The sequence below is a fragment of the Danio rerio genome, chromosome 2 (assembly GCF_049306965.1).
Source record: "Danio rerio strain Tuebingen ecotype United States chromosome 2, GRCz12tu, whole genome shotgun sequence".
Classification (NCBI taxonomy): domain Eukaryota; kingdom Metazoa; phylum Chordata; class Actinopteri; order Cypriniformes; family Danionidae; genus Danio; species Danio rerio.
In genome coordinates this window covers 6,675,752-6,702,500 of record NC_133177.1, presented here as the reverse complement: position 1 = coordinate 6,702,500, position 26,749 = coordinate 6,675,752, and the positions used below count along the sequence as shown (strand labels likewise).

The following is a 26,749-nucleotide window of genomic DNA, read 5'->3' as shown; positions in this document are numbered from 1 at the left end:
TCATGCTAGAGTCATGCTAGTAACATGCTAATGCATCCTAGAATCATGCTAATAACATGCTAATTCATGCTAGAATCATGCTAATTCATGCTAGAATCATGCTAATAACAGGCTCATACATGCTAGAATCATATTAGTAACATGCTAATTCATGCTAGAATCAAGCTAACAACATGCTAATTCATGCTAGAATCATGCTAAACTTTAAACTACTTTAAACTTAAAACTGCTTTAAGACTTTAAACTACTTTAAACTGCTTTAAAACTTTAAACTGCTTTAAAACTTTAAGCTACTTTTAACTTAAAATTGCTTTTTAAAACTTAAAGATTAAAGCTTTCTCAAGCCAGCCTAAAGTTTGTCTCGACGAACTTTAATAATCTAGTTAATTTTATTATTATTCTTCTTCTGAGACTAAAATTCAAACTCTATCTACTCCTTGAACTTTCAAACTATTACCACCAAACTCACACCAGACCTCCAAACTGGTCTGACTCGGTATGCCATATCTCCTCAGACTGATCCAACTTTCGGTTTTCCGAAAAACGTCCCGGGACTGTCGGAAAAATCCCATAGACTTAACATTGGACCAAACTTTGTGACCTCGTAACTCTGCGTCAGACTGTCGCACAGAACTCTAACTGAGCTCATTTAACTCAGACTATCAAACTGCCAATGACTGATCACCTTTAAACTTTCTAGCCACGCCCTATCAACCACTTTTGGACCCTAGTAACTGTCCCATAGACTTCCATTCAAAAGACTCTCATTGACTTAACATGGGATCAAACTTTGTGAGCTCATAACTCTGCATCAGACTGTCCTACAGACTAATGGCTGAGCTCATTTAACTCAGACTACCAAACTGCCAATAACTGATGAGCTTTTACCTTTCTAGCCACACCCCTAACTACCACATACTGCACCCTAGCAGCTGTCCCGTAGACTTCCATTACAAAAGACTCTCATTGACTTTACATGGGATCAAACTTTGTGAGCTCATAACTCTGCATCAGACTGTCCTACAGACTAATGGCTGAGCTCATTTAACTCCAACTACCAATCTGCCAATAACTGATGAGCTTTTAACTTTCTAGCCACTCCCCTAACTACCACATACTGCACCCTAGCAACTGTCCCGTAGACTTCCATTACAAAAGACTCTCATTGACTTTACATGGGATCAAACTTTGTGAGCTCATAACTCTGCATCAGACTGTCCTACAGACTAATGGCTGAGCTCATTTAACTCAGACTACCAAACTACCAATAACTGATGAGCTTTTAACTTTCTAGCCACACCCCTAACTACCACATACTGCACCCTAGCAACTGTCCTTTAGACTGTAATTAGCTGTGCTATCAAATGCTTATAATTCTAACATGCTAATGACATGCCAATCATGCTAGCAACATGCTACTCATATGCTAATCATGCTAATAACATGCTAACTCATACTGGAAACATGCTAATGACATGCTAATTTGTACAAGAATCATGCTAGTAACATGCTAATTCATACTAGACTCATGTTAATAACTGGCCTACATGCATATCTTTGCTTAGCAGTGTCCTATTGACTTGGGGGATGGCTCATCTGACTCAGACAACCAATGAGCATCTCAATATGATAATGAAGCTCACAAGCCACGCCCCCAAATTGATTCCATAGACTTCCATTAAAATAGGCCAAGATGCATATCTTTGCATAGCAGTGTCATAGAGACATGGGGGTTGTTTCATTTGACTAAGACAACCAACCACATTCAAGTTCACTCTGTAACCTCGCCCATAGCAACAAAACAGAGTACCCTAGCAACCATTCATCAACAGCTATATCTCAGCATCAGAACATCGTAGAGACTTGGAGATTTGCTCGTTTGACTCATGCTAGCAAACGGAACTTCCTAAATGCTACACATGCTAGCAGTGATTAGCTACATGCTAATATTGACTAGCCAAGTACTGTAACTTGCTAGAAATGCTTACTAAGTATAAATGTTTTATCAAGCATGTATGTGAGGCTTGCCTAGTAACCAACCAGGGTACCCTAGCAACTGCCTAGCAACCACCCAAATTACCCTAGCAACCGCCTAGCAACCACCTAGCAACGGCCTAGTAATGCCTTAGTAAGGGCCTAGCGACCACTCAGGACACCCTAGCAACCGCATAGCAACGCCTTAGCAACCACTCAGAATACCTTAGCAACCACCTAGCAACCACCTAGCAACCACTTGGGATACCTTAGCAACCGCCTAGCAACACCTTAGCAACCACCTAGCAACCACTCATAACACCCTAGCAACTGCCTAGCAACGCCTTAGCAACCACCTAGCAACCACTCAGGACACCCTAGCAACCACCTAGCAACACCTTAGCAACCACCTAGCAACCACTCAGAACACCCTAGCAACCACCTAGCAACGCCTTAGCAACCACTCAGAATACCCTAGCAACCACTTAGGACACCTTAGCAACCACCTAGCAACCACTCAAAACACCCTAGCAACCGCCTAGCAACACCTTAGCAACCACCTAGCAACCACTTAGGACACCCTAGCAACCGTCTAGCAACACCTTAGCAACCACCTAGCAACACTTTAGCACATGCTAATTCATGCTAGAATCATGCTAACAACATGCTAACTTCTTGTTAGAATCATGCTAATTCATGCTAAAATCGTGCTAGTAACATGCTAATTCATGCTAAAATCATGCTAGTAACATGCTAATTCATACTGGAATCATGCTAGTAACATGCTAATTCATGCTAGAATTATGCTAATAACATGCTAATTCATACTGGAATCCTGCTAGTAACATGCTAATTCATGCTAGAATCATGCTAATAACATGCTAATTCATACTAGAATCATGCTTATGACATGCTAATTCATACTAGACTCATGCTAGTAACATGCTAATTCATACTGGAATCATGCTTGTAACATGCTAATTCATACTAGAATCATGCTAATAACATGTTAATTCATACTGGAATCATGCTAGTTCATCCTAGAATCATGCTAGTAACATGCTAACTCATGCTAGAATCATGCTAATAACATGCTAACTCATACTAGAATCATGCTAATAACATACTAATTCTTGCTAGAGTCATGCTAGTAACATGCTTTATCATGCTAGAATCATGCTAATAACATGCTAATTTACACTAGAATCATGCTAGTAACATGCTAATTCATACTAGACTCATGCTAGTGACATGCTAATTCATACTAGAATCATGGTAATAACATGCTAATTCATGCTAGAATCATGCTAATAACATGCTAATTTATACTAGAATCATGCTAGTAACATGTTAATTCATACTAGACTCATGCTAGTGACATGCTAATTCATACTAGAATAATGCTAGTGACATGCTAGTTCATACTAGAATTTTGCTAATAACATGCTAATTCATGCTAGAATCATGCTAATAACATGCTAATTCATGCTAGAATCATGGTAGTAACATGTTAATTTTACTACAATCATGCTAATAACACACTAATTCATGTTAGAATTATGCTAGTAACATGCTAAATCGTGCTAGAATTATGCTAATTCATGCTAATAACATGCTAATCCATGCTAGAAACGTACTAATAAGATGCTAATTCATGCTAATAACATGCTAATCTATGCTAGAATCATGCTAATAACATGCTACTTATACTTTTTCAAACTGTTTTTAAACTAAACAAACTATTACCAACAGGCTTTGTCAAGCCAGCCTCAAAGTTTGTCTCGACGAACTTTACTGTCTAGTTATTATTATTCTTCTTCTGACTCTAAAAATCAAAATCTATCTCCTCCTTGAACTTTCGAACTATTACCACCAAACTCACACCAGACCTCCAAACTATTCTGACTCGGTATGCTATATCTCCTCAGACTGATTGGACTTTCGGTTTTCCGAAAAACGTCCCGGGACTGTCGGAAAAATCCCATAGACTTAACATTGGACCAAACTTTGTGACCTCGTAACTCTGCGTCAGACTGTCGCACAGAACTCTAACTGGGCTCATTTAACTCAGACTATCAAACTGCCAATGACTGATCACCTTTAAACTTTCTAGCCACGCCCTAGCAACCACTTTTGGACCCTAGAAACTGTCCCATAGACTTCCATTCAAAAGACTCTCATTGACTTAACATGGGATCAAACTTTGTGAGCTCATAACTCTGGATCAGACTGTCCTACAGACTAATGGCTGAGCTCATTTAACTACGACTACCAAACTGCCAATAACTGATGAGCTTTTAACTTTCTAGCCACACCCCTAACTACCACATACTGCACCCTAGCAAGTGTCCCGTAGACTTCCATTACAAAAGACTCTCATTGACTTTACATGGGATCAAACTTTGTGAGCTCATAACTCTGCATCAGACTGTCATACAGACTAATGGCTGAGCTCATTTAACTCAGACTACCAAACTGCCAATAACTGATGAGCTTTTAACTTTCTAGCCACACCCCTAACTACCACATACTGCACCCTAGCAACTGTCCCGTAGACTTCCATTACAAAAGACTCTCATTGACTTAACATGGGATCAAACTTTGTGAGCTCATAACTCTGCATCAGACTGTCATAGAGACTAATGGCTGAGCTCATTTAACTCAGTCTAGCCAGCAGCCAATCACTGATGGCCATTTAACTTTCTAGCCACACCCCTAACTACCACATACTGCACCCTAGCAACTGTCCTATAGACTAATTAGCTGTGCTTTCAAATGCGTATAATTCTAACATGCTAATGACATGCCAATCATGCTAGCAACATGCTACTCATATGCTAATCATGCTAATGACATGCTAACTCATACTGGAAACATGCTAATGACATGCTAATTTGTACAAGAATCATGCTAGTAACATGCTAATTCATACTAGACTCATGTTAATAACTGGCCTACATGCATACCTTTGCTTAGCAGTGTCCTATTGACTTGGGGGATGGCTCATCTGACTCAGACAACCAATGAGCATCTCAATATGATACTGAAGCTCACAAGCCACGCCCCCAAATTGATTCCATAGACTTCCATAAAAATAGGCCAAGATGCATATCTTTGCATAGCAGTGTCATAGAGACATGGGGGTTGGTTCATTTGACTTAGACAGCAAACCACAATCAAGTGCACTCTGTAACCTCGCCCATAGCAACAAAACAGAGTACCCTAGCAACCATTCATCACCAGCTATATCTCAGCATCAGAACATCGTAGAGACTTGGAGATTGGCTCGTTTGACTCATGCTAGCAAACGGAACTTCCTAAATGCTACACATGCTAGCAGTGATTAGCTACATGCTAATATTGACTAGCCAAGTACTGTAACTTGCTAGAAATGCTTACTAAGTATAAATGTTTTATCAGGCATGTATGTGAGGCTTGCCTAGTAACCAACCAGGGTACCCTAGCAACTGCCTAGCAACCATCCAAATTACCCTAGCAATCGCCTAGCAACCACCTAGCAACGGCCTAGTAATGCCTTAATAAGGGCCTAGTGACCACTCAGGACACCCTAGCAACCGCCTAGCAACGCCTTAGCAACCACTCAGAATACCTTAGCAACCACCTAGCAACACCTTAGCAACCACCAAGCAACCACTTGGGACACCTTAGCAACCGCATAGCAACACCTTAGCAACCACCTAGCAACCAGTCAGAACACCCTAGCAACCGCCTAGCAACGCCTTAGCAACCACCAAGCAACCACTCAGGACACCCTAGCAACCACCTAGCAACACCTTAGCAACCACCTAGCAACCACTCAGGACACCATAGCAACCGCCTAGCAACGCCTTAGCAACCACTCAGAATACCCTAGCAACCACCTAGCAACACCTTAGCAACCGCTTAGCAACCACTTAGGACTCCTTAGCAACCACCTAGCAACACCTTAGCAACCACCTAGCAACCACTCAGAACACCCTAGCAACCACCTAGCAACACCTTAGCAACAACCTAGCAACCACTTAGAACACCCTAGCAACCGCCTAGCAACACCTTAGCAACCACTCAGAACACCCTAGCAACCACCTAGCAACATCTTAGCAACCACTCAGAACACCCTATTAACCGCCTAGCAATGCCTTAGCAACCACCTAGCAACCACTCAGAACACCATAGCAACCACCTAGCAACAGCCTAGCAACCGCCTAGCAACATCTTAGCAACCACCTAGCAACCACTCAGGACACCCTAGCAACTGCCTAGCAACGACTTAGCAACCACTCAGAATACCCTTGCAACCACCTAAGCATGCTATGTGACATGCTAATTCATACTAGAATCATGCTAGTAACATGCTAATTCATACTAGAATCATGCTAATAACATGCTAATTCATACTAGAATCATGCTAGTAACATGCTAATGAATGTCAGAATCATGCTAATAACATGCTAATTCACGCTAGAATCATGCTAGTAACATGCTAATTCATACTATAATCATGCTAATAACATGCTAATTCATGCTAGAATCATGCGAGTAACATGCTAATTCATGCTAGAATCATTCTAGTAACATGCTAATTCATACTAGAATCATGCTAATTCATGCTAAAATCATGCTAATAACCTGCTAATTCATACTAGAATCATGCTAGCAGTATGCTAATTCATACTAGAATCATGCTAGTGACATGCTAATTTATTCTAGAATCATGCTAGTAACATGCTAATTCATGCTAGAAGCATGCTAATAACATGCTAATTTATACTAGAATCATGCTAATAAAATGCTAATTTATACTACACTCATGCTAATAACATAATAATCCATGCTAGAATCATGCTAATGCATGCTAGAATCATGCTAATAACATGCTACTTATACTTTTTCAAACTTTGAAAAAACTTTTTCAAACATGCTAATTTATACTAGAATCATGCTAATAAAATGCTAATTTGTACTACACTCATGCTAATAACATGCTAATCCATGCTAATCCATGCTAGAAACATGCTAATGCATGCTAGAATCATGCTAATAACATGCTACTTATACTTTTTCAAACTGTTTTTAAACTAAACAAACTATTACCAACAGGCTTTGTCAAGCCAGCCTCAAAGTTTGTCTCGACGAACTTTACTGTCTAGTTAATCTAATATAGTTTCCCTCTTTAGAGTTTGCAAAAAAATAAAAAACTTTTCTGAAATTTTATTATTAAGTGATCAAAATGTGCAAATGTAAATCCAACTTTACCTCAATATCAGTAGAGTTAAAGTTTGTTTTATATTCGCACATTCGTTCATTTAACATTCTCTATTTTGTTTACAATGCTATTTTGTATATTTGGTCTAAAATTGAATTTAGTGTGACTTCAAAACAACATTTGCACTATTTAATGGACTGTGAACAATGTTGTGCTTTGATATTCATTGGCTGCTAATATAATTTTTCCCTATTTAGAATTTGCAAAGAATGCTTTTCTTAAATGATATTATCAAGGAGTCCTAATGTGCTAATGTAAATCCCACTTTACCTCAATATCACTATTGAGGTAAAGTTAGTGTAATATTCGCGCATTCATTCATTTTTGAACAGTGACACAACTTGTGACACGGTCCTTATATTGTTTACCATGCTACTTTGAATATTCGGTCTAAAATGGCATGCAAGTGTGACTTCAAAATAACTTTAGCGCCATTTAATTGACTGAACAATGTCGTACTTTGATAGTCATGTTAATGTTAAGAGTTAGCAAATAATATTTTTCTGAAATTATATTATTAAGGAGAAAGTCCAAATGTGCGACATATCAATTGAGGTAAAGTTGGATTATATTTGCACAATCGTTCATTTAGCATTCCCAATATTGTTTACTATGCTAATTTGAATATTAGGTCTGAAATCACATGCAAGTATGAGTTCAAAACAACATTAGCACTATTTAAATTACTTTGAACAATGTTGTGCTTTGATATTTATTGGCTGCTAATATGAAATCCCTATTTAGAATGTACAAATAATACATTTCTAACAATATATTATTAAGAAGAAAGTCCAAATATGCAAATGTAAATCCAACTTTACCTCAAAAGTTGGTGTTATATTTGCAAATTCGTTCATTTTTGAACAGTGACACAACTTGTGAGATGGTCCCTATGTTGTTTACCATGCTACTTTTAATATTGGGTCTGAAATGGTATGCAAGTATGACCTCACAACAACATTAGCACTATTTAATTGACCGTATAGTACAATGTTGTACCTTGATAGTCAATCTAATATGGTTTCCCTATTTAGAATGTGCAAATAATACTTTTTTTGAAATTATTTTATTAAACAGAAAGTCCAAATGTGCTAATTTGAATCTAACTTTACCTCAATATCACTATAACACACCACAGTCCATGTTATAATATGATTTTTGAATTCAAAGAAAAGCTACTCTCAGGATACACCCAGTCCTAGCTTGAAGTCCTTTCTACATTTTTTTATTACTGTTTTAGTTGGATGTACACAAACATACTAGCATTTTTAAGGTAAAACTGAAAGCAGACTTTTCAGAAAGACTCGTAAAAATGGTCTCGTTAGTGTAATAGCAAGTATTTTAGTATGTGATAATGAGTTGATTGTAAATGATGAATGCTTGATGTGTGTAGGAGATGTCGAAGAGAAAGAGCAGTAATTCACGGCTAACGCCTGATAAGAGAAGCCGGTTATCACAGCCTGAGACTGAGGAGGATGGGGAACCGATCTACTTCAGCGCAGGAGATGGATTGAGCCAATCTCAGAGTGTAAGGGTGCTTTCACACCTGTGAATCGATTCAGTTGTTCCGAAACAGAGATTAACATTGTTACATTGTTGCTCTTTGCTCTTGGAGCGGTTCGCTTTCACACTGCAAAGTTTCTAATCGGACCAAAAGAGCTAAAACAAGTCACGTGCGAGTAAACTCTCCTTACATTGGTCAGAGTGTCAGGGTTTATTTTGCAGCGTTTTGCTCAGCTGTCAGGAGAGGTGGTGGTTTGGTGGTGATTGACAGGGTGCGCGCGCGACGTGTCTGAGGAGAGATGCGGTGGGGAGGGGTGAGAAGGGTGCGCGACGATGCCTATTTGAGGACTGGGAGGGAGACGCAAGATTACAGGGAGATCATCACTCGTTTGCGGGCATCCAGAGACTCGCGAAACTTCCCACCCTACTCATAATTCTCTCTTCATATAGCCGTATGCCTATTACATATCCATAAAACACTGTGATATAACCGCGCTCGGATCGGATCACTTTCTCACTGCAATCGAACCGCTCCAGGGTTCGTTTCAATCGAGCCGAGACCACCTCATTCAAGCGATCTCGGAGCGATTACTTTGGCGCGGAACAGAGCGCGATTGCCCTGTTCACATATGCCAATCGAACCGCGCTAACTGGGCAAACGAGATACGTTCCGAAACAAAAGTGTAGGTGTGAAAGCACCCTAAGACATACTTGACACAGAACAAATGTCTTGCCAGCTAAGTTTGTTGTGTTGTAAAAAAATCAGAGATATTTTTTGTTGTTTTCAAATGATTTTTTCACATCTTTGTGTGTGTGTGTGTTTGTGTTTTCAGGTGACTGGTGAGGTGGGCATTATCGAGAGCATCTCTCTGAGAAACTTCATGTGCCATTCGTTGCTCGGGCCCTTTGCGTTTGGTCCAAACGTCAACTTTGTCGTAGGAAATAATGGAAGTAAGTACGGGACCTAAAATTTGCCACAGTACAGTTGAAGTCAGAATTATTAGCCCCCCTGTTTATTTTCCCCCCAATTTCTGTTTAACGGAAAGAATATATTTTTTTCAACACATTTTTTCAACAATAGTTTTAATAACTCATTTCTGATAACTGATTTATTTAATCTTTGCTATGATGACGGTGCATAATATTTTACTAGATATTTTTCAAGACACTAGAATTCAGCTTAAAGTGACATTCAAAGGCTTAATGCAGTGGTTCTCAAAGGTTTTTCATCAAGTACCATCTCAGAAAAAAGTTGTCATTGCAAGTACCACCATAATGAGTAGTAAATAGTGAAATACAGTAGCGTATTAGGTCCAGTAAAGCAGCTAAAAGCGTATGCATATTAGTTCCTATTATTAAGAACATTTAAATTAAAATGTGCTTTTAAAAATTAAAAATGGTAGGTTACTGTTCTTAAAAAGTTTAAAAAAAAAAACTCCTGGTTTATCAGCACCTGAAAATGTTGCCTGGACATCATAAATATAGGCTTTATGTCATCATACTCGTATACAAATCATTTTCGATCATTTATTTAAATATATGTAGCATGTACACATGACATATTTGATTCATCCGCGTACCACTAGAGGGAAGCACGCGTACCACTTGTGGTACACGTACCACAGTTTGAGAACCACTGGCTTAAGGTAATTAGGCAAGTCATTGTGTAACATTTCTTCTGCAGACATTCAAAAATATATTGCTTAAGGGGGCTAACAATATCGATCTTAAAATAGGTTTCAAAATATTTAAAACTGCTTTTATTCTAGCCAAAATAAAGCTAATATGATTTTCTCCCAAAACAAATTATAGGAAATACTGTGAAAAATGTCCTGCTCTGTTAAAAATAATTTGGGAAATATTTATAAACAAAAATCACAGGAGGGCTGGTAATTTTGACTTTTGATAATCGTTTTGAATAATCATGATTATAATTATGACCAAAATAATCGTGATTGTGATTTTTCCCATAATCGAGCAGCCCTGGGGGCAGCAATTGTGGTTGCACTGGTTCATCTTAATCATAGTCAGGCTCAGGCATGTACAGCTTTAAGAGCTTACCATAATTGTTTTCTTTTTTTTTTTTGTTTGTTTGTGGGGTTGATTTGGGTTGGTATAAGAATACTATTATGGTTGGGAACATAACTGTATTTCATTATTATTCTGTATGTTTAAAACTAGCAGATTGTACTGTATATTTCACACATCATGTACTTACTGTTATTTAAATATCTGCTAAATTAAAAAAAGACAAGACCGACAAAAGTACAGCGTGGACCACAAGAGGGCCACAGACCCTTAGTTAATAAACACTATTGCTCACAGAAACATTTCTGGCATAAATTAGGAGAGGTAACATGTTTTGAATATACTGAAAACATATGAATGATTATAACGTCTGGTAACAGGAAGATTTAGGGTGAAACTACTGCTATATATTACAGAAATTGTTATTACTGAACACAGCACACTCAGATTTTTAACCCTTGTGTGCTGTTGGGGATGTTTTCATCTTCTGTGGGGTGATTTTGAGTCTTACTTTGGCCACAACTTTCTCTGTGTTTTAGCAAATGGAAAGATTTTTGGAGACAAATCTTATTTTGACATGTATTTTTGGAAAATGCTTAGAACTTTTTATTTTAATTCAACAATACACTCACTAGGCAAATTGACTACCCTTTCATTATGTTGGTGGCTGTTTGCCCCATTGACTTCCATTATAATGACATTTTTGATGGCAAAGCCATGACTCCATATAATCATGCATTCTTGATGGTTGCTGGTTTTCCCCGTTTGCAAAAGATAACATTTTACATTTTTAGTGTTGATCGTCAGCTTAGTTTCTACCTTCTATATGGAATATAGTGTGTGTGTGTGTGTGTGTGTATAGTGAGTGTGAGACCTTTGTGCACTTATCTTGATATTGTAGGGATGCTATAAAGTTTTAACCCAAAGAATGAGCAGTCTGTCAGATGAAGAAGAGCCGGAGTCAGAGATTCAAATAAATAAAGTTTACTGAAGATAGTTTGCAGTTTCATCAGCAGAAGCCAGCTTCAACACTCACGATGAGTTCCTAGGCCGCTCTGACTTACAGTACAACACTGCAGCAATTATACTCTTTACACAAGTCCAGAAAAGGTGGGATCCAGGTAAACAGTTCTCATTGGTTATAGCAAAAAATAGACAATTCTAAATGTATGCGTCAAGGAAGAATTGTATCTAACTGTAGATATGGATGGCGGCATGGTTCTTGGGGGTCAGGTCAACCCTAATCTATTAAGAGCTGATCTCCGACCTGTAATAAGCTAAACCATGGACGCAATAGGCGTAAGAGACAATCTGTTGAGGAAACTCAAGGTTGTTTCTTGTACATTGTGCTGTCTTATCAAACTGGTTCCAAACTGGTTTAATCAACATTCGGCTACAATGTCCTCACTACTCGCAATGTCAATCTAACAAAAAAGTCAAAACCACAAGTGCACAAGTGGCTATATGCGAATGCACAACAATAATAGTGCTCCTAAAAAATATATGTTTTGTTGGAGGAGGAGGGGGGCCCCAAATGGCCCGCGGGCCGGCAGTTTGAGACCCCTTTTCTAAACAGTTAATGCTGCCAACTGATAATCAACAGTACAATTCGCACTTTTTACCTCTTCCCATCAGGGAAAACCACCAACGGTCGAGAATGCATGGTTATATTGCTGTCATGGCTTTGCAATCAAAAAATGCCATTGTAATGAAAGTCAATGGGGCAAAAACAGTCCCTAACATAACGAAAGGGTAGTCAGGTTGCACAGTACACAAGGGTTAAATGGGGTCGATTGCTGTCTACACTATCTGACAAAAGTCTTGTCGTCAGTCCCAGTTGTAGGAGCATCAAATAATAACTCGACTTCTAGTCCGATCATTTGGAAAAGTAGCAGAAGGTAGATTTTTCTGCTGAATCATCTGTTGAGCTGCATCTCAATCATCACACATACTGCAGAAGATCTACTGGAACCTGCATGGACCCAAGATTCTCATAGAAATCAGTCAAGTTTGGTGAAGGAAAAATCATGGTTTGGGGTTATATTCAGTATGGGGGCATGCAAAAGATCTGCAGAGTGGATGGCAACATCAACAGCCTGAGGTATCAAGACATTTGTGCTGCCCATTACATTACAAACCACTGGAGATGGCAAATTCTTCAGCAGGATAGCGCTCCTTCTCATACTTCAGCCTCCACATCAAAAATCCTGAAAGCAAAGAAGGTCAAGGTGCTCCAGGATTGGCCAGGCCAGTCACCAGACTTGAACATTATTGAGCATGGCTGGGGTAAGATGAAGGAGGAGGCATTGAGAAATAATACAAAGATCCTTGATGTATTCTGGGAGTCCTGCATGAACGCTTTCTTTGCCATTCCAGATGACTTTATTAATAGATGATTTAAGTCATTGCAGAGATGTATGGATGCAGTCCTCCAAGCTCATGGGAGTCAATATAATACACAATATTCATTCTTTTTCCACTGCACCATGACTTCATATTGTATATTGTACATTATTTCTGTTAAAGTGACAAGACTTTTGTCTAAGCAAAGCCAGACCTTACTGTCCTAATACATAATTAAAAATCAAGACATGATCATATTTTATTTTGATTAAATAAGCATAATCTTTGCTTTGCCTTTCATATAAGACACTTCTGATACCAACTAGAAGTCAAGTTAATTTTTGTTGTTCCTAAAACTTGGATAGGCGACAAGACTTTAGTCAGGTAGTGATATGAAAACAAGCTATTATGTGTTTTGTAGAAGCTGGCATGCATGACCACAAATTATTTCTTTTGAATTTTGTGTATAATTGTTTGGTGTGTATTTGTGTGTTAGGTGGGAAAAGTGCCGTGCTGACAGCTCTGATTGTAGCCCTGGGCGGTAAAGCTCTCACCACCAACCGAGGCTCCTCTCTCAAAGGATTTGTTAAGGAAGGAGAGAGGTACAAACACACCCATCCTGTTTTTCCCTGCATGTAACCACAGTCTGTATTTAGTCTCTCACACTGTTTAATTTGTGTGTGTGTGTGTGTTTAATAATCAGCTCTGCAGATGTGTCCATCACGCTGAGAAACAGGGGTCGTGATGCGTACAAACCGGAAAAGTTTGGCCAGTCCATTGTGGTTGATCTTCGAATTTCCAGTGAGGGAATCCGAACGTACAAACTTAAAAGCCACACCGGTATGCCTACAATTACACTAACGGTTTATTTTTGGGTAGCTTTAAGGGATAGTTCACCCAAATAGCAACATTTTCTCTATTTTTACTCGCCCTCTTGGGGTTTCAAACCTTTATGAGTTTCCTTTTTCTGTTGAACCCAAAGGAGATTTTTTTAAGAAAGCTAGAAACCTGTAACTAGGGGGCTAATAATTCAGGAGTGCTAATAATTCTGACTTCACTTCTATATTCATGTGTATACAATAATAATAATAATAGTAATAATTCCTTACATTTATATAGTGCTTTTCTGGGCACTCAAAGTGCTTTACATAAAGGGGGTAATCTCCTCATCCACCACCAGTGTGCAGCATCCACCTGGATGATGCGACGGCAGCCATTTTGCGCCAGACCGTACACCACACACCAGCTGATTGGTGGAGAGGAGACAGAGTGATGAAGCCAATTATGATATGGGGAGGGTTAGGAGGCCAGTGGGCAGATTTGGCCAGGATGCCAGGGTTAAACTCCTACTCTTTTCGAAGGACATCCTGGGATTTTTAACGACCACAAAGAGTCGGGACCTCGGTTTAACGTCTCATCCGAAAGACGGCGCTCACTGAGCAGTATAGAGTCCCCGTCAATATACTAGGGCATTAGGACCCACACAGGCCGCAGGTTGGGCGCCCCCTGCTGGCCTCACTAACACCACTTCCAGCCACAACTTAGCTTTCCCATGTGGTCTCCCATCCAGGTACTGACCAGGCGCAACCCTGCTAAGCTTCAGTGGGCGACCATGAAAGAGTTACAGAGAGGTAGCTGCCGGCGTATATAAATATTTCCCTCCCAACAACCCATGCCCAAACAAAAGTAAAAACAGGCTGTCTGCGGAGTCTTTTAAAGTAATAAAAATTTATAAATAAATATTTACAAAATTAAGGCCCTTAAAAGGTATTAAAAAGTCTTAATCACGTTTTTACGAGGTCTTAAATTTGTCCAATCGTTGTCCAAAGTGTTTGTCTCCAAAAAAGCATAAATATATTTAGGTTCTTCCTAATATTAACAACGTCATGCTTGAACCACATGATTGTTTTGGGCTGGGTGCATTCGGCCAAGCTCCTCCATCCAGGTGATGTCACATAGTTTGTGACAAACGCGGGAAGGTGAAGTGACGCTTTCCACATACAGCGAAACCATAGAGCGAAACAGATGGCAAAAAGGGAAAATTTAAGTTTGCATACTCCTGGTTGGAGAAATATGAGTTTAATCAGTGCCTGAAGACAATCGCGTAATTTATTCTTTCAAGCTTAGTTTCTTCCGAGCTTATCTGAGTTCTGTTGCATGGTTGTGCTCCATTGATTTAACTACAACTGTTTATTAACAACTGCTCCTTATGTTAAAGGTTTGATACTGATTAGAACTAGGTGGCGATGAGGTCTTAAAATATTCAGAGAAGGTCTTTAAAAAGGTTTTGAAATTACCTTTAGGATCCCTGCATATATCCTGTAAAATAACATATTGAATAAGTAATAATAAATTAACAGTAAGGAAATTAGGGCTGCATGATATTGGAAAAAATCACATTGCAATATCTTTCTGCAATATAATTTGCCATAAGAAATCTATTTCACCGGGTGGATAAAAAATCGAATTATTTCAAAATGGTTGGGGTGATTTTATAAGGGAATGCATCTGCTTAAATGATCATAAACTAGGTAAAGTTTCATTTAAAAAAAGAATTTTAGGGGACTACTTTTTCTTGTAAGACTTAGGCCCAATCCCAATTCTACCCCTTAGTCCTTCCCCTTACCCCAACCCCTCGTTTTGCACGCTCCCGTGAAGGGGTAGTGATGTCCTAATTCGTTTTAGCTTGAAGGCGTAGGGCTAAGGGCAAGGGATAAACACCCCTTCAAATGAAGATTTTTCGGGACCACACTCAAACCAAGGAGTAAGAAAAATTTCCCAGAATACACCTGCCACAGCTGCACCCGGAAGTAAGGAGATCCACAAATTAGTATTTTTTTGTCATTATAACCAATTTTTACAACAAACAAACATGTTTTAATATATTCATAACCATGTACGTGTTTTACCGTCATGCTTTAAAAAAAACGCTAAAATAAAAACAGCTAAAAATCTATAATCCATAATCATAACTCCTGTTTAGCACCCCCACAACATTTTGACTCTCAGTGATAGTCAAATACCTTGTCAGAAAAGTCTAGTGGCTGGGAATGGCCTTTTTACAGTGTCTGCTATCATGTTCATGCTGTTTTTGGTGTGTTTACATATATAAGTATGACCACTCTGTAAATTCACTGTACGGTATTACAATCTTATTGCCACATCTAAATCATTATGATAACATGTATGCCTTCAGTGATTTCTTGAAGATAAATACTAAAACATAAAGCGGCTGGAATAACTACAGCAGTGGCGATCGTCTGATCTCATATGAAGCAAGAGATCGCGATGCCATATAATGACTTGTGCAGTTGCTGTAGTGCTGTCCCAATTCTTAGGGGTAAATTTTGAATCCCTTCCCTTTAACCCCTTGATTTTAAGGGCCAAGGAGGAGGGGTAGGGGTACAAAAATAGGCCTCTTTGCCTTTATTAGATAGGACAGTATTTAGACAAGAAGGTAAGTGGGAGACTGAGAGGGGGGAGGGTTGGAAAATGTCCTCGAGCCAGGATTCGAACTTGGGACGCCCTGACATGCTACTGCACCATATGTCGGTGCGCTCACCACTAGGCTATTGGCGCTGACTAAAAAAAATGTAACAGGCGTTTTACAAATCTATAAATATCTGTAATCTGTAATATTACCTTACTTACTAAGAGCTTGTTGTAGCAGGTTGCCAACATTAATATTGCTCTTAAGAAATTGATAATATGTCTCCAGACATCTTATATACGATCCATTGGTTGAAATACAATCAACAGCCACTTTACTAGGTTCACCTGTCCAACTGCTCTTTAACGCAAATTTCTAAACAACCAATCATATGGCAGCTGCATGTAGACATGGTCAAGACGATCTGTTGCAGTTTAAACATGAGCATCAGAATGGAAAAGAAAGGTGATTTAAGTGACTTTGAATGTGGCATGCTAGTTGGTGCCAGACGGGCTGGTCTGAGTATTTCAGAAACTGCTGATCTAATGGGATTTTCACGCACAACCATCTCTAGGGTTTACAGAGAATGGTCCAAAAAAGAGAAAATATCCAGTTAGTGGCAGTTCTGAGGGTGCAAATGCCTTATTGATGCCTGAGGTCAGAGGAGAATGGCCAGACTGGTTTCAGCTGATAGAAAAGCAACAGTAGCTCAAATAACCACTCGATACAACCGAGTCTGCAAAAGAGCATCTCTGAACACACAACACGTCCAACCTTGAGGCGGATGGGCTACAGCAGCAGAATACCACACCAGGTTCCACTCCTGTCAGCTAAGAACAGGAAACTGAGGCTACAATTCACACAGGCTCACCAATATTGAACAATAGAAGATTGGAAAAACGTTGCCTTGTCTGATGAGTCTCAATTTCTGCTGCGACATTTGGATGGTAGGGTCAGAATTTGGCATCAACAACATGAAAGCATGGATCCATCCTGCCTTGTATCAACGGTTTAGGCTGGTGATGGTGGTGTGATGGTGTGGGGGAGATTTTCTTGGCAAACTTTGGGCTCATTAGTAACAATTGAGCATCCAGTCAATGCCACAGCCTACCTGAGTATTGTTGCTGACCATGTCCATCTTTTTATGACCACAGTTTACCCATCTTCTGATGGCTACTTCCAGCAGAATAACACGCCATCATCTCAGACTGGTTTCTTGAACATGACGATGAGTTCACTGTACTCAAATGGCCTCCACACTTACCAGATCTCAATCCAATAGAGCACCTTTAGAATGTGGTAGAACGGGAGATTCACATCATGGATGTGCAGCCACAAATCTGCAGCAACTGCGTGATGCTATCATGACAATATGGACCAAAATCTCTGGGGAATATTTCTAGTATCTTGTTGAACCTATGCTAAGTAGGATTAGGGCAGTTCTGAAGGCAAAAGGGGCCTGTGAGTGTATAATATTTGATCCATTTTTTAGATTTTTTTGCGCAGTGATATTTTTCCAGTTAAGAGCAAATGCTCATTTTGCATGTAAAGTACACATTTCCAAGAGTCTGACCTCTTTGATCATAAGAGAGGACTGGCTTAATAAGTCTAAAACTGAACTTTTCAACTTCACAGTTTTATAGCTCCTCAAAAAATGTCACAAAAATAATGTTCTTGTCTGTGCTGTCGTGACAGAGAACGCAAGTGAAGATTTGCTGAAGTGTAATTAAAGCCAGAATCTAATTCTTTCCTGATGTGTAATCGACAGGCTGTCACGTCAGGCATTCACATATGCACAACATATGCTTCTCCACTGGTTTTTGCTTTAGATTGGATACCAAATAGCAACGTTGTCAATCGTACCATGTTTTCAGGGCCAGTAAATCACTGCAGAAAACACACTGTGGTTGGGGCAAACCAAGGTTATACTCTTTAGTCAACCTGTGTTTATTAGTCTGATTCTAATTTGTTTGCCCTAAATTGTTTTTTTGTTTTTATGCTAGTCACGCAATCTGTAATTATTATGTTGGCTTGAGAAAGCCAACATACTGTTATGCTACTCTGTCCTTGAAAACAAACGTATCTCCTCCTAGGTCATTCATGCCACAAGGCCCAAATGTGGTCAAAATGTGCCTTCTACATTCAAGATTGTTGCTATATCTCCTCATGCCTATAAGACTTATTGTTTTTTTAATAAAAAATGTTAAATATTAAATTTTTATAATCCGGGCATATAAAAAAATTATACAAGCCCCAAATTTGGCCAAAATCTGTATTTAGATGCGTTAGATTTTGTTGCTATATCTTTAAGGTTTACCAGACTTATAGTTTTCCAATAAATAATTTTTAAGCATTATTTTTATATATATAAAACTATATATATATATATATATATATATATATATAAATATATATATATATATATATATATATATATATTTTTTTTTTAATATATATATTTATTTTATATATATTTATTTATTTATACTATTTTTATTTTAAATATGGCATATTTTTTACTGATATGGCAAGCCATTTTTTAGCATGTATCACTTTCACACCTATTAAGCATTGTATTTTCAAAAAAATACGGCAAGCCATTTTTACATAATGTTCATTCCCTTAGTCCCTTTATTAATCAGGGGTCGCCACAACGGAATGAACCGCCAACTTATCCAGCATTTGTTTTATACAGCGAATGCCCTTCCAGCCACAACCCAACACCAGGAATACATAATGTTCAAGTCCAGTTTTTGACACTCATAAAGACTGTCATAGAAACATTGGGGTTGACTAAGATCACTCATATTGCCAAGAAGCTTTGATGTATCATCACTAACCTGTCAAATGTCCCCATAACAATAAAACAGTATAACCTAGCAACCATTTAAAAATAGCAATATCTCTACATCAGAACATCGTAGGGACCTGGCCATGGGCTTGTTTGACTCATGCTAGCAAATGGGACTTCCTGTGTACTATGCATGGTAACAATGATAATGGAAGCCAAGTGCTAATAACGATGAGCTACATGCTATGAATGATTATCTAAATGCAATAACATATGCTAGAAATGCCTACTAAGTATTAGCATTTGATCAAACGTGTACACGAGCATTGCCATTTAGCAACTGCTTAGCAACCACCTAACAATGCCATAATTGTTTTAGCAACTGCCTAGCAACCACTTAGCAACCGCCGCCGTGCTTCCTGCCAACTGCCATTCTTAGTCCTAGCGCAGTCACGTTGGCTTTCCCAAGCCAACATCAAAGTTTATCAATAAACTTTAGGTTCTAGTTAGTTCTTCTGAACTTTTAGCCCCCCTGTTTATTTTCCCCCAAATTTCTGTTTAAAAGAAATATTTTCAGCACATTTCTAAACATAATAGTTTATTTCTAATAACTGATTTGTTTTATCTTTGCCATAATTGCCATTTTACTAGATTTTTCAAGATTTTAGTATTCAGCTTAAAGTGACATTTAAAGGCTTAAAGGTGCAGTAGGTGATTGTCTTCAGAAACATTTTTTCGTTGTGCTGGTTGAAAGTCTCTTCACATTTCAATAATAATGATTAAAGTAAATTATCTAAATCTGTTTATATGTATTTTTATATTCTGGGCAAGGCATAAAACAAAAAAAATGTTCATCCAATTAAATGTTGTCGGGCTGACATCTCCCATAATTCCCATAAGTAGCTCAAACTGTCTGTCAGCTTATGCAGATTTGGACCTCTGCGCATCTCTGTTTAAGCAGATCTGCCATTAGCGTGTGCCCGCCTGCATGAGCTCACGACATGTGCAACCGAGACTATCACAGACGCGGTGAAATGAAATACTAAATTCAAACTTTTTAAAATCCTGAATCAATATTGGAGTTACTTTTGCATGCTGGAGGAAGGACGACACCATAGCTGAAGTATTACTGTTAGACAGGTAATGTTCTGTTTTAAAACTATTTTAGTCCCCCAGAGCTGATGTAGATTGTTTTGGTATGAATGGGTTAAATGCACAGAAGTGTTGTTCAGCCACTGAAATCTCCCGGTGAAAGATTGTTGTTTTTAATTTCATAAAGGACCTTTTACAGCATCGATAATGTCGCTTTAAATTAGTTTAACAGCAAAACATCAGTAAACAGCGCTATTCCGCTTAGCCTGCTTTACTGAGCTGAAGCTGCTTTTATATTTACATTTTTTCATTTTTGAATAATGACAGCCTCCCGAAACTGTTTACCATACTACTCTGAATATACGCTTTGAAATAGCATGTATGGCTTTGTGATAAATGTAGTTCCTGCACGCCGCCGGTCAAACACTAACTACATTTCTAACTGGCGAATGACATAAACTAGTGTGTTGTCTGTTGTCATGTCTCGGTGTGCGCATTTGTGATTTCAGGAGGCGTAGCTTTGAATCACAGTCCCTCCCCGGCGTCCAAAGATAATCTGCCAAGTGGTTAGCATTTTTGCAGATCACCTACCACACCTTTAACTAGGTTAATCAGGCAGGTTAGGGTAATTAGGCAAGTCACTGTATACCGGTAGTTTGTTCTGTAGACAATGAAAAAAATATTGCTTAAGGGGGCTAGTAATCTTGATCTTAAATTGTTTAAAAAAAATTTTAACTGCTTTTATTCTAACCGATATAAAACAAATAAGACCTTCTCCAGAAGAAAAAATATGATCAGAATTACTGTGAAAAATTCCTTGCTCTGTTAAACATCATTTGAAAAAAAAATAACAGGAGGCTTAATCATTTTGACTTAAATTCGATTAGCTTTTACCATGCGATAATGATTTAGCACAACAACAAAAAACCTGACAGTTAAATTAGCCTTTGTCTTTTACAATTAGGGCAACTGGTGTCAGCAAAAAAGGAGGAGCTGGTGTCCATTCTGGATCATTTTAACATTCAGGTACGGCAAAAAATCATCTCTGTTCTCAGAACGCTCGCTAACAAGACTCTTGAAATAATGTGTTTTGCTTCTTCCATCTTCAGGTGGATAATCCGGTCTCCATCCTCACGCAGGAAATGAGCAAACACTTTCTGCACTCCAAAGGAGAGGGAGACAAATACAAAGTGAGACTTGATGTTTGTGGGTAAATCATGTGTTGTTGAATTTGAGTTTGCAGCCATAGGATATATTTTAATAAGTTATTAAGGTATATTTTACCCTAATATACATTGCATAGACCCATTTTGGTAACTACTTGAAGAGGTAGGGGTGTCAAAATTAATTGTTTTTTCAGTCTTTTTCTTTTTTTCGCTCGACATTACGACCACTGCTCCCTTTAAGCCCTCTCAATATGCGTTTAACCGAGAGAGTAAAAGGGCCGTCGGAAAAGTGCTTCTTCTTCTTCTTCTTCTTTTTTTTTTTTGCTCCGCTCATCGCGAGCTCTCCCGGCTAAACGCATATTGCGAGGGCTTAAGTGTGTGTGAGTGTGTGTGTGTGTGTGTGTGTGTGTGTGTGTGTGTGTGTGTGTGTGTGTGTGTGTGTGTGTATGTGTGTGTGTGTTTATGTGTGTGTGTGTGTGCGTGTACGTGCGTGTACGTGCGTGTACATGCGTGTACATGCGTGTACATGCGTGCAACCGTGTGCGTGTGTGTGTGTTTGTGTGTGTGTGTGTGTGTGTGTTTGGAGCTTGTTATAGCCTCCCCCCAAAATATAATACTGTATATAAAAAGCATCGTCAATACACCGTGATGCACAGAGATATCGAATTGAACCGAATCGATGGCATGATAATCGTAACCGAACCATGAGACCAGTATAGGTTCACACCTCTATAAAGAGGTGTTCAAAAGTCTGTCATTAAACTTTTATTATCATGACATGAGACATCATAAACGTGAAGGAGATTTTATGCATGCTTATGACAACTGTTTTTTTTTTTTTTTAAAGAGTCATTCTGTTATGACATTATAGATGCAAAGGTGACATTGTTTTTTTTTTGACAACTTGACATAAACAAATACATCTTAACCTGTTTATGTCTTTGTTGTGACAACTTGACATTACCAAGACCAAAAAAACTAGTCATAAACTAGTCATAAACATGATTGATATGAAGCCGTTATAAATACCTCATGAATTTTAAAACACCCTAATAAATTTTACTTCAACTATACGCTACCTGAAAAAAGTCTTGATGCCTATCCAAGTTTTAGGAACACTAATAATAACTTGATTCTAGTTGATCATTTGGTATCAGAAGTGGCTTATATGAAAGGCAAAGGCCTCTAGATTACATGTATTTTACCAAAATAAAATATGATCATGCCTTGATTTTGAATTATTTAATTAGGACAGTAAGGTCTGACTTTGCTTAGACAAAAGTTTGATCAGAAAGAAAGTTCAGTATAGAATATAAAGCCATGGTGGAGTGGAAAAAGAATGAATATTGTTTATGCCTCCCATGAGCTTGGAGGACTGCATCCATACATCTCTGCAATGACTTAAATCATCTATTAATAAAGTCATCTGGAATGGCAAAGAAAGCATTGTTGCAGGACTCCCAGAGTCCATCAAGATTATTTGGATTCATCTTCAGTGTCTCCTTCATCTTACCCCAGACATGCTCAATAATGTTCATGTATGGTGACTGGGCTGGCCAATTCTGGAGGACCTTGACCTTCTTTGCTTTCAGGAACTTTGATGTGGAGGCTGAAGTATGAGAAGGAGCGCTATCCTGCTGAAGAATTGACACTCTCCTGTGATTTGTAATGTAAAGGGCAGCACAAATGTCTTGATACCTCAGGCTGTTGATGTTGCCATCCACTCTGCAGATCTCTCGCACGCCCCCATACTGAATGTCACTCCAAACCATGACTTTCTTCACCAAACTTGACTGATTTTTGTGAGAATCTTCGGTCCATGCAGGTTCCAGTAGGTCTTCTGCAGTATTTGTGATGATTGGGCTGCAGCTCAACAGATGATCTACCTTCTGCCACTTTTCCAAATGATTAACTAGAAGTCAGGTTATTTTTTTGTTGCTTTTATAACTGGGTTTGATGACAATACTTTTGTCAGGTAGTGTAGTCGAACAAGCTAAATCTGTCATTAAAATTCCATTCAATATTTAAGACGCTGTAAAAAAAAATGATAGCGTAATGACACCTAATGAGACATTTTAATGACAAAAACAGTTTGTTCCACTTAAAACATGATCAGAACTATTTTGGACTGTTTACTCATCCTTGTTCCATTCTTGTTTGAGTGTTGTTAGACACAATGGACGATATCCTGAAGAATACTGTCAAAATTCCACCATTGATTGACTGTCATAGTATTTTCTGTTCCTACAATGGGTTTCAATGACTGATTTCTCCCCAACCTTCTTCAAAATATCGTCCTTTGTGTTCAACAGAAGAAATTCTTAAAAGTTTAGAAACACTCGAGTGATTAAATGAGGAACTTTTATCTTTTGTGTGAACTATTACTGTAAGTTTACAGTCCTTAAGAATGCGAACTAAGTGATAGCTTCTATGCGGAAAAAGGTATAATAGAGCTACTTTAGATCAACTCCAACTCTTAATTTGATTGGCTCTTTTTCTGCAGTTTTTCATGAAAGCCACTCAACTGGATCAAATGAAAGAGGATTACAGCTACATCATGAAGACCAAGACCCTGACCCAGAATACAGTGGAGAAACACAGGGAGGTGAGTGCTGAAATAATCACGCGATGTGTCTGAACTGAAGATGTGTCTTGGATGCAACAGCTCTGGAAATGATATCTGATTGCATTGCTAAACTGGTTATTCATCTAGATGACTACATATTTCTTTTGTTTTTGGCACACCCTTTCTTCTCACACAGACTCTGCTGGAGCTGAAGCAGAAGTTCCGCGACAAAGAAGAGCGCTATAAAAGTCTGGCTTCTCTCGATGAAATGCAGCAGAAGTTGAACGAGCTGAAAAATCAGATGGCCTGGGCTCTGGTCAGGAAATCACATCCCATCAGTTCAATAATTCAGATTTTTTGCATTTCTTTAGAGCTGCAAGTAACAACAACTGAACAATCCCATTAGTGTGGACTGATTCTCTATAGGCCAATTCACACCGTACAGACAAATGCCAAGAAACATGTTAGAAGTCAAGTTATTTTTTGTTGCTCTTACAACTGGGATTGACAACAAGACTTCTGTCAGGTAGAGCAGGCTTTGTGCACTGCAAGTGTTTTTTTAGACATCGATAAACGTCCGGTGAAAGGTTGATGTGACTATTTTCCATTTCAAAAGGTTTCTTCTTATACAGCATCAATAATGTAATTACATTAAAATATAATTATTTAAGTAAACTTTAGCATTTATTTAGTTGTAGTTAGCGGCAGGTGAGTGCTGAAACTCCATGGGAAAATACTGTGCTAAAATAAGGCTGCATTTACACTGCACTGTTCAAGTAACTAAATTGCGAATTGTTTTTTTTTTTTCCTCACATGTGGCACATATCGGATATGGCAAAAGATCAAAAGAAAATCGGCACACTGCCACTTTCGCTCTCAAAAGTCTTTAATATCACTCACACAACGTTTCGACCGGGTCTGACCTAATGAAGACCATGTCTTTCGAAAGGTTGTGTGAGTAATATTAAAGACTTACGAGAGCTAACGTGGTCGTGTGCCGATTTTCTTAAGACCTTTCGCTACAAATGTTTATTTTTGATCGAGCACCTGCCTTCGAGATTTTCTAGATGTGCGCACATTTCTGATTTTTGCTTACAGATCGGATATGGCTCATGTACGTGTAAGCAGGAACAAATCACATAGATTCTGATTTACGGATCTGTGTCGTCGTGTCTGCAGTGTGAGCAGGTAGATCGGATTTTGACCTGTCGATGCAAGTCATGCGTCATTAAAAACCGTGGCGAATGACCTCAAGTCTGACACTTTCATTTCAGAACAGAATTCAGTAGAGTCCCAAACCTTAAATCTCATACACGAGGACTTAAACAGCTTTCATATTGTCATATAGTACAGGTATTTAAGCATGTTAACGAGAGCGAGAGAGCGTAATGTCCGCCACGTAACCAATATGAACTAATATAAAGCTAGTGCATAGCTACATCAGGTGCATAAATCACGCCATGGACATTACATTAAGATGCGTAAAGGTTAAAAAACCTACATACCAAAAGAAGATGGACAAATGAGAACCTTTCTGTCATAAACTATAGTAAAACAGCTTGTCAAAAGCTGCGAACAGATTACATACAGGAATTGAGTAAAGAGCACTCTTTAATTATCAGCTGTTAGTCAACGCCCACTCTTTTTTTTTTCTGGCCATTTTGCCTTTGCCGTGTGCTGTGTAAATGCAGACAATCGAATACGAGTCACTTTTAAAGATGATGTAAGCAGGTCGTCAAAAAAAATCGGATATAGTCACAAAATTGGAATTGACCATCAAGATCTGCAATGCAGCCTAAATGTCCATATTTTGAAGATATGTTGCTTCTTGGCTGGTCTGAGGCCCTCTTTATATGGTAACCCAGTCAGGCAGTAAATATCACTGATTTGAAAGAAATCAGATCTTAAATGAGGTAATTTTAGAATAGCATGACAGTTCACCAGAAACACTTTTGAGCTGGCTTATTGAAAATGTAGAAGCCCCTGTGCATGTAATCCATTGCCAATCACAATAATTAAATAATGACAATGACCTTTTTTATGAATTAGTCTAAAAGCTGCTTTGTGGTTTCCGTATATAATTTTGTCTGTCATAAAATGAAAGATGAAAGATTATGAATTGGTTTTGATTTCAGCTAATACTAACCTGTATTTATCAGGTGGCAGAGATGGAGCAGGAGATGAAGCCCATGAAAGAACAGATCACAGCTGAAGAAAGATCCACCGTCAAATATGACCAGAAGGTGGAGGAGTGGAAGGTGACTGAAAATTCGGTTATCATTTACTCACCCTTCATTTGTCACAAACCCGGTTGACTTTCTCTCTTCTGATGAACACTAAAGAAGATGACTTGAAGAATGTTGGAAACTTGTAACCATTGACTTACATAGTTTACATTTTTCCAAGTATGAGAGTCAGTGGTTACAGGTTTCCAACATTCTTCAGATTATCGTCTTTGGTGTTCTGTAGAATTAAAAATAAATAAAGGATTGGAACCACTTGAGAGGGTGTAAATAATAAGTGCAATTTTGTTTTGGGGTGAACTCTCTCCTGACGTTTACAGTAGTGATGCACCAATTCGATATTTAAT

General features: G+C 38.5%; 1 protein-coding gene and 1 long non-coding RNA gene across 3 annotated transcripts in view; one reads left to right on the top strand and one right to left on the bottom strand.

Moving 5' to 3' along the window:
• LOC141377741 (uncharacterized) overlaps window positions 1-6,571 on the bottom strand; it is a 21,386-nt gene extending 14,815 nt beyond the window's left edge. The window contains exons 1-2 of the long non-coding RNA XR_012390484.1: window positions 6,202-6,571; window positions 5,434-6,125 (exon numbers count right to left, since the gene is read on the bottom strand). This is a non-coding gene — a long non-coding RNA (uncharacterized lncRNA). The remainder of the gene's footprint in view (window positions 1-5,433; window positions 6,126-6,201) is intronic.
• si:dkey-119f1.1 overlaps window positions 1-26,749 on the top strand; it is a 136,501-nt gene that overhangs the window by 75,899 nt on the left and 33,853 nt on the right. The window contains exons 2-10 of one of the 2 annotated variants that reach the window (XM_005163235.6): window positions 8,634-8,768; window positions 9,577-9,694; window positions 13,611-13,716; window positions 13,818-13,954; window positions 21,392-21,453; window positions 21,537-21,617; window positions 24,097-24,198; window positions 24,356-24,475; window positions 26,319-26,417. In XM_005163235.6, the coding sequence (XP_005163292.1) occupies window positions 8,637-8,768; window positions 9,577-9,694; window positions 13,611-13,716; window positions 13,818-13,954; window positions 21,392-21,453; window positions 21,537-21,617; window positions 24,097-24,198; window positions 24,356-24,475; window positions 26,319-26,417 (957 nt within the window). In that variant the 5' untranslated portion in view covers window positions 8,634-8,636. Of the gene's footprint in view, window positions 1-8,633; window positions 8,769-9,576; window positions 9,695-13,610; window positions 13,717-13,817; window positions 13,955-21,391; window positions 21,454-21,536; window positions 21,618-24,096; window positions 24,199-24,355; window positions 24,476-26,318; window positions 26,418-26,749 lie in introns of those variants that run through there. The other variant, NM_001128334.1, reaches the window with a different exon arrangement.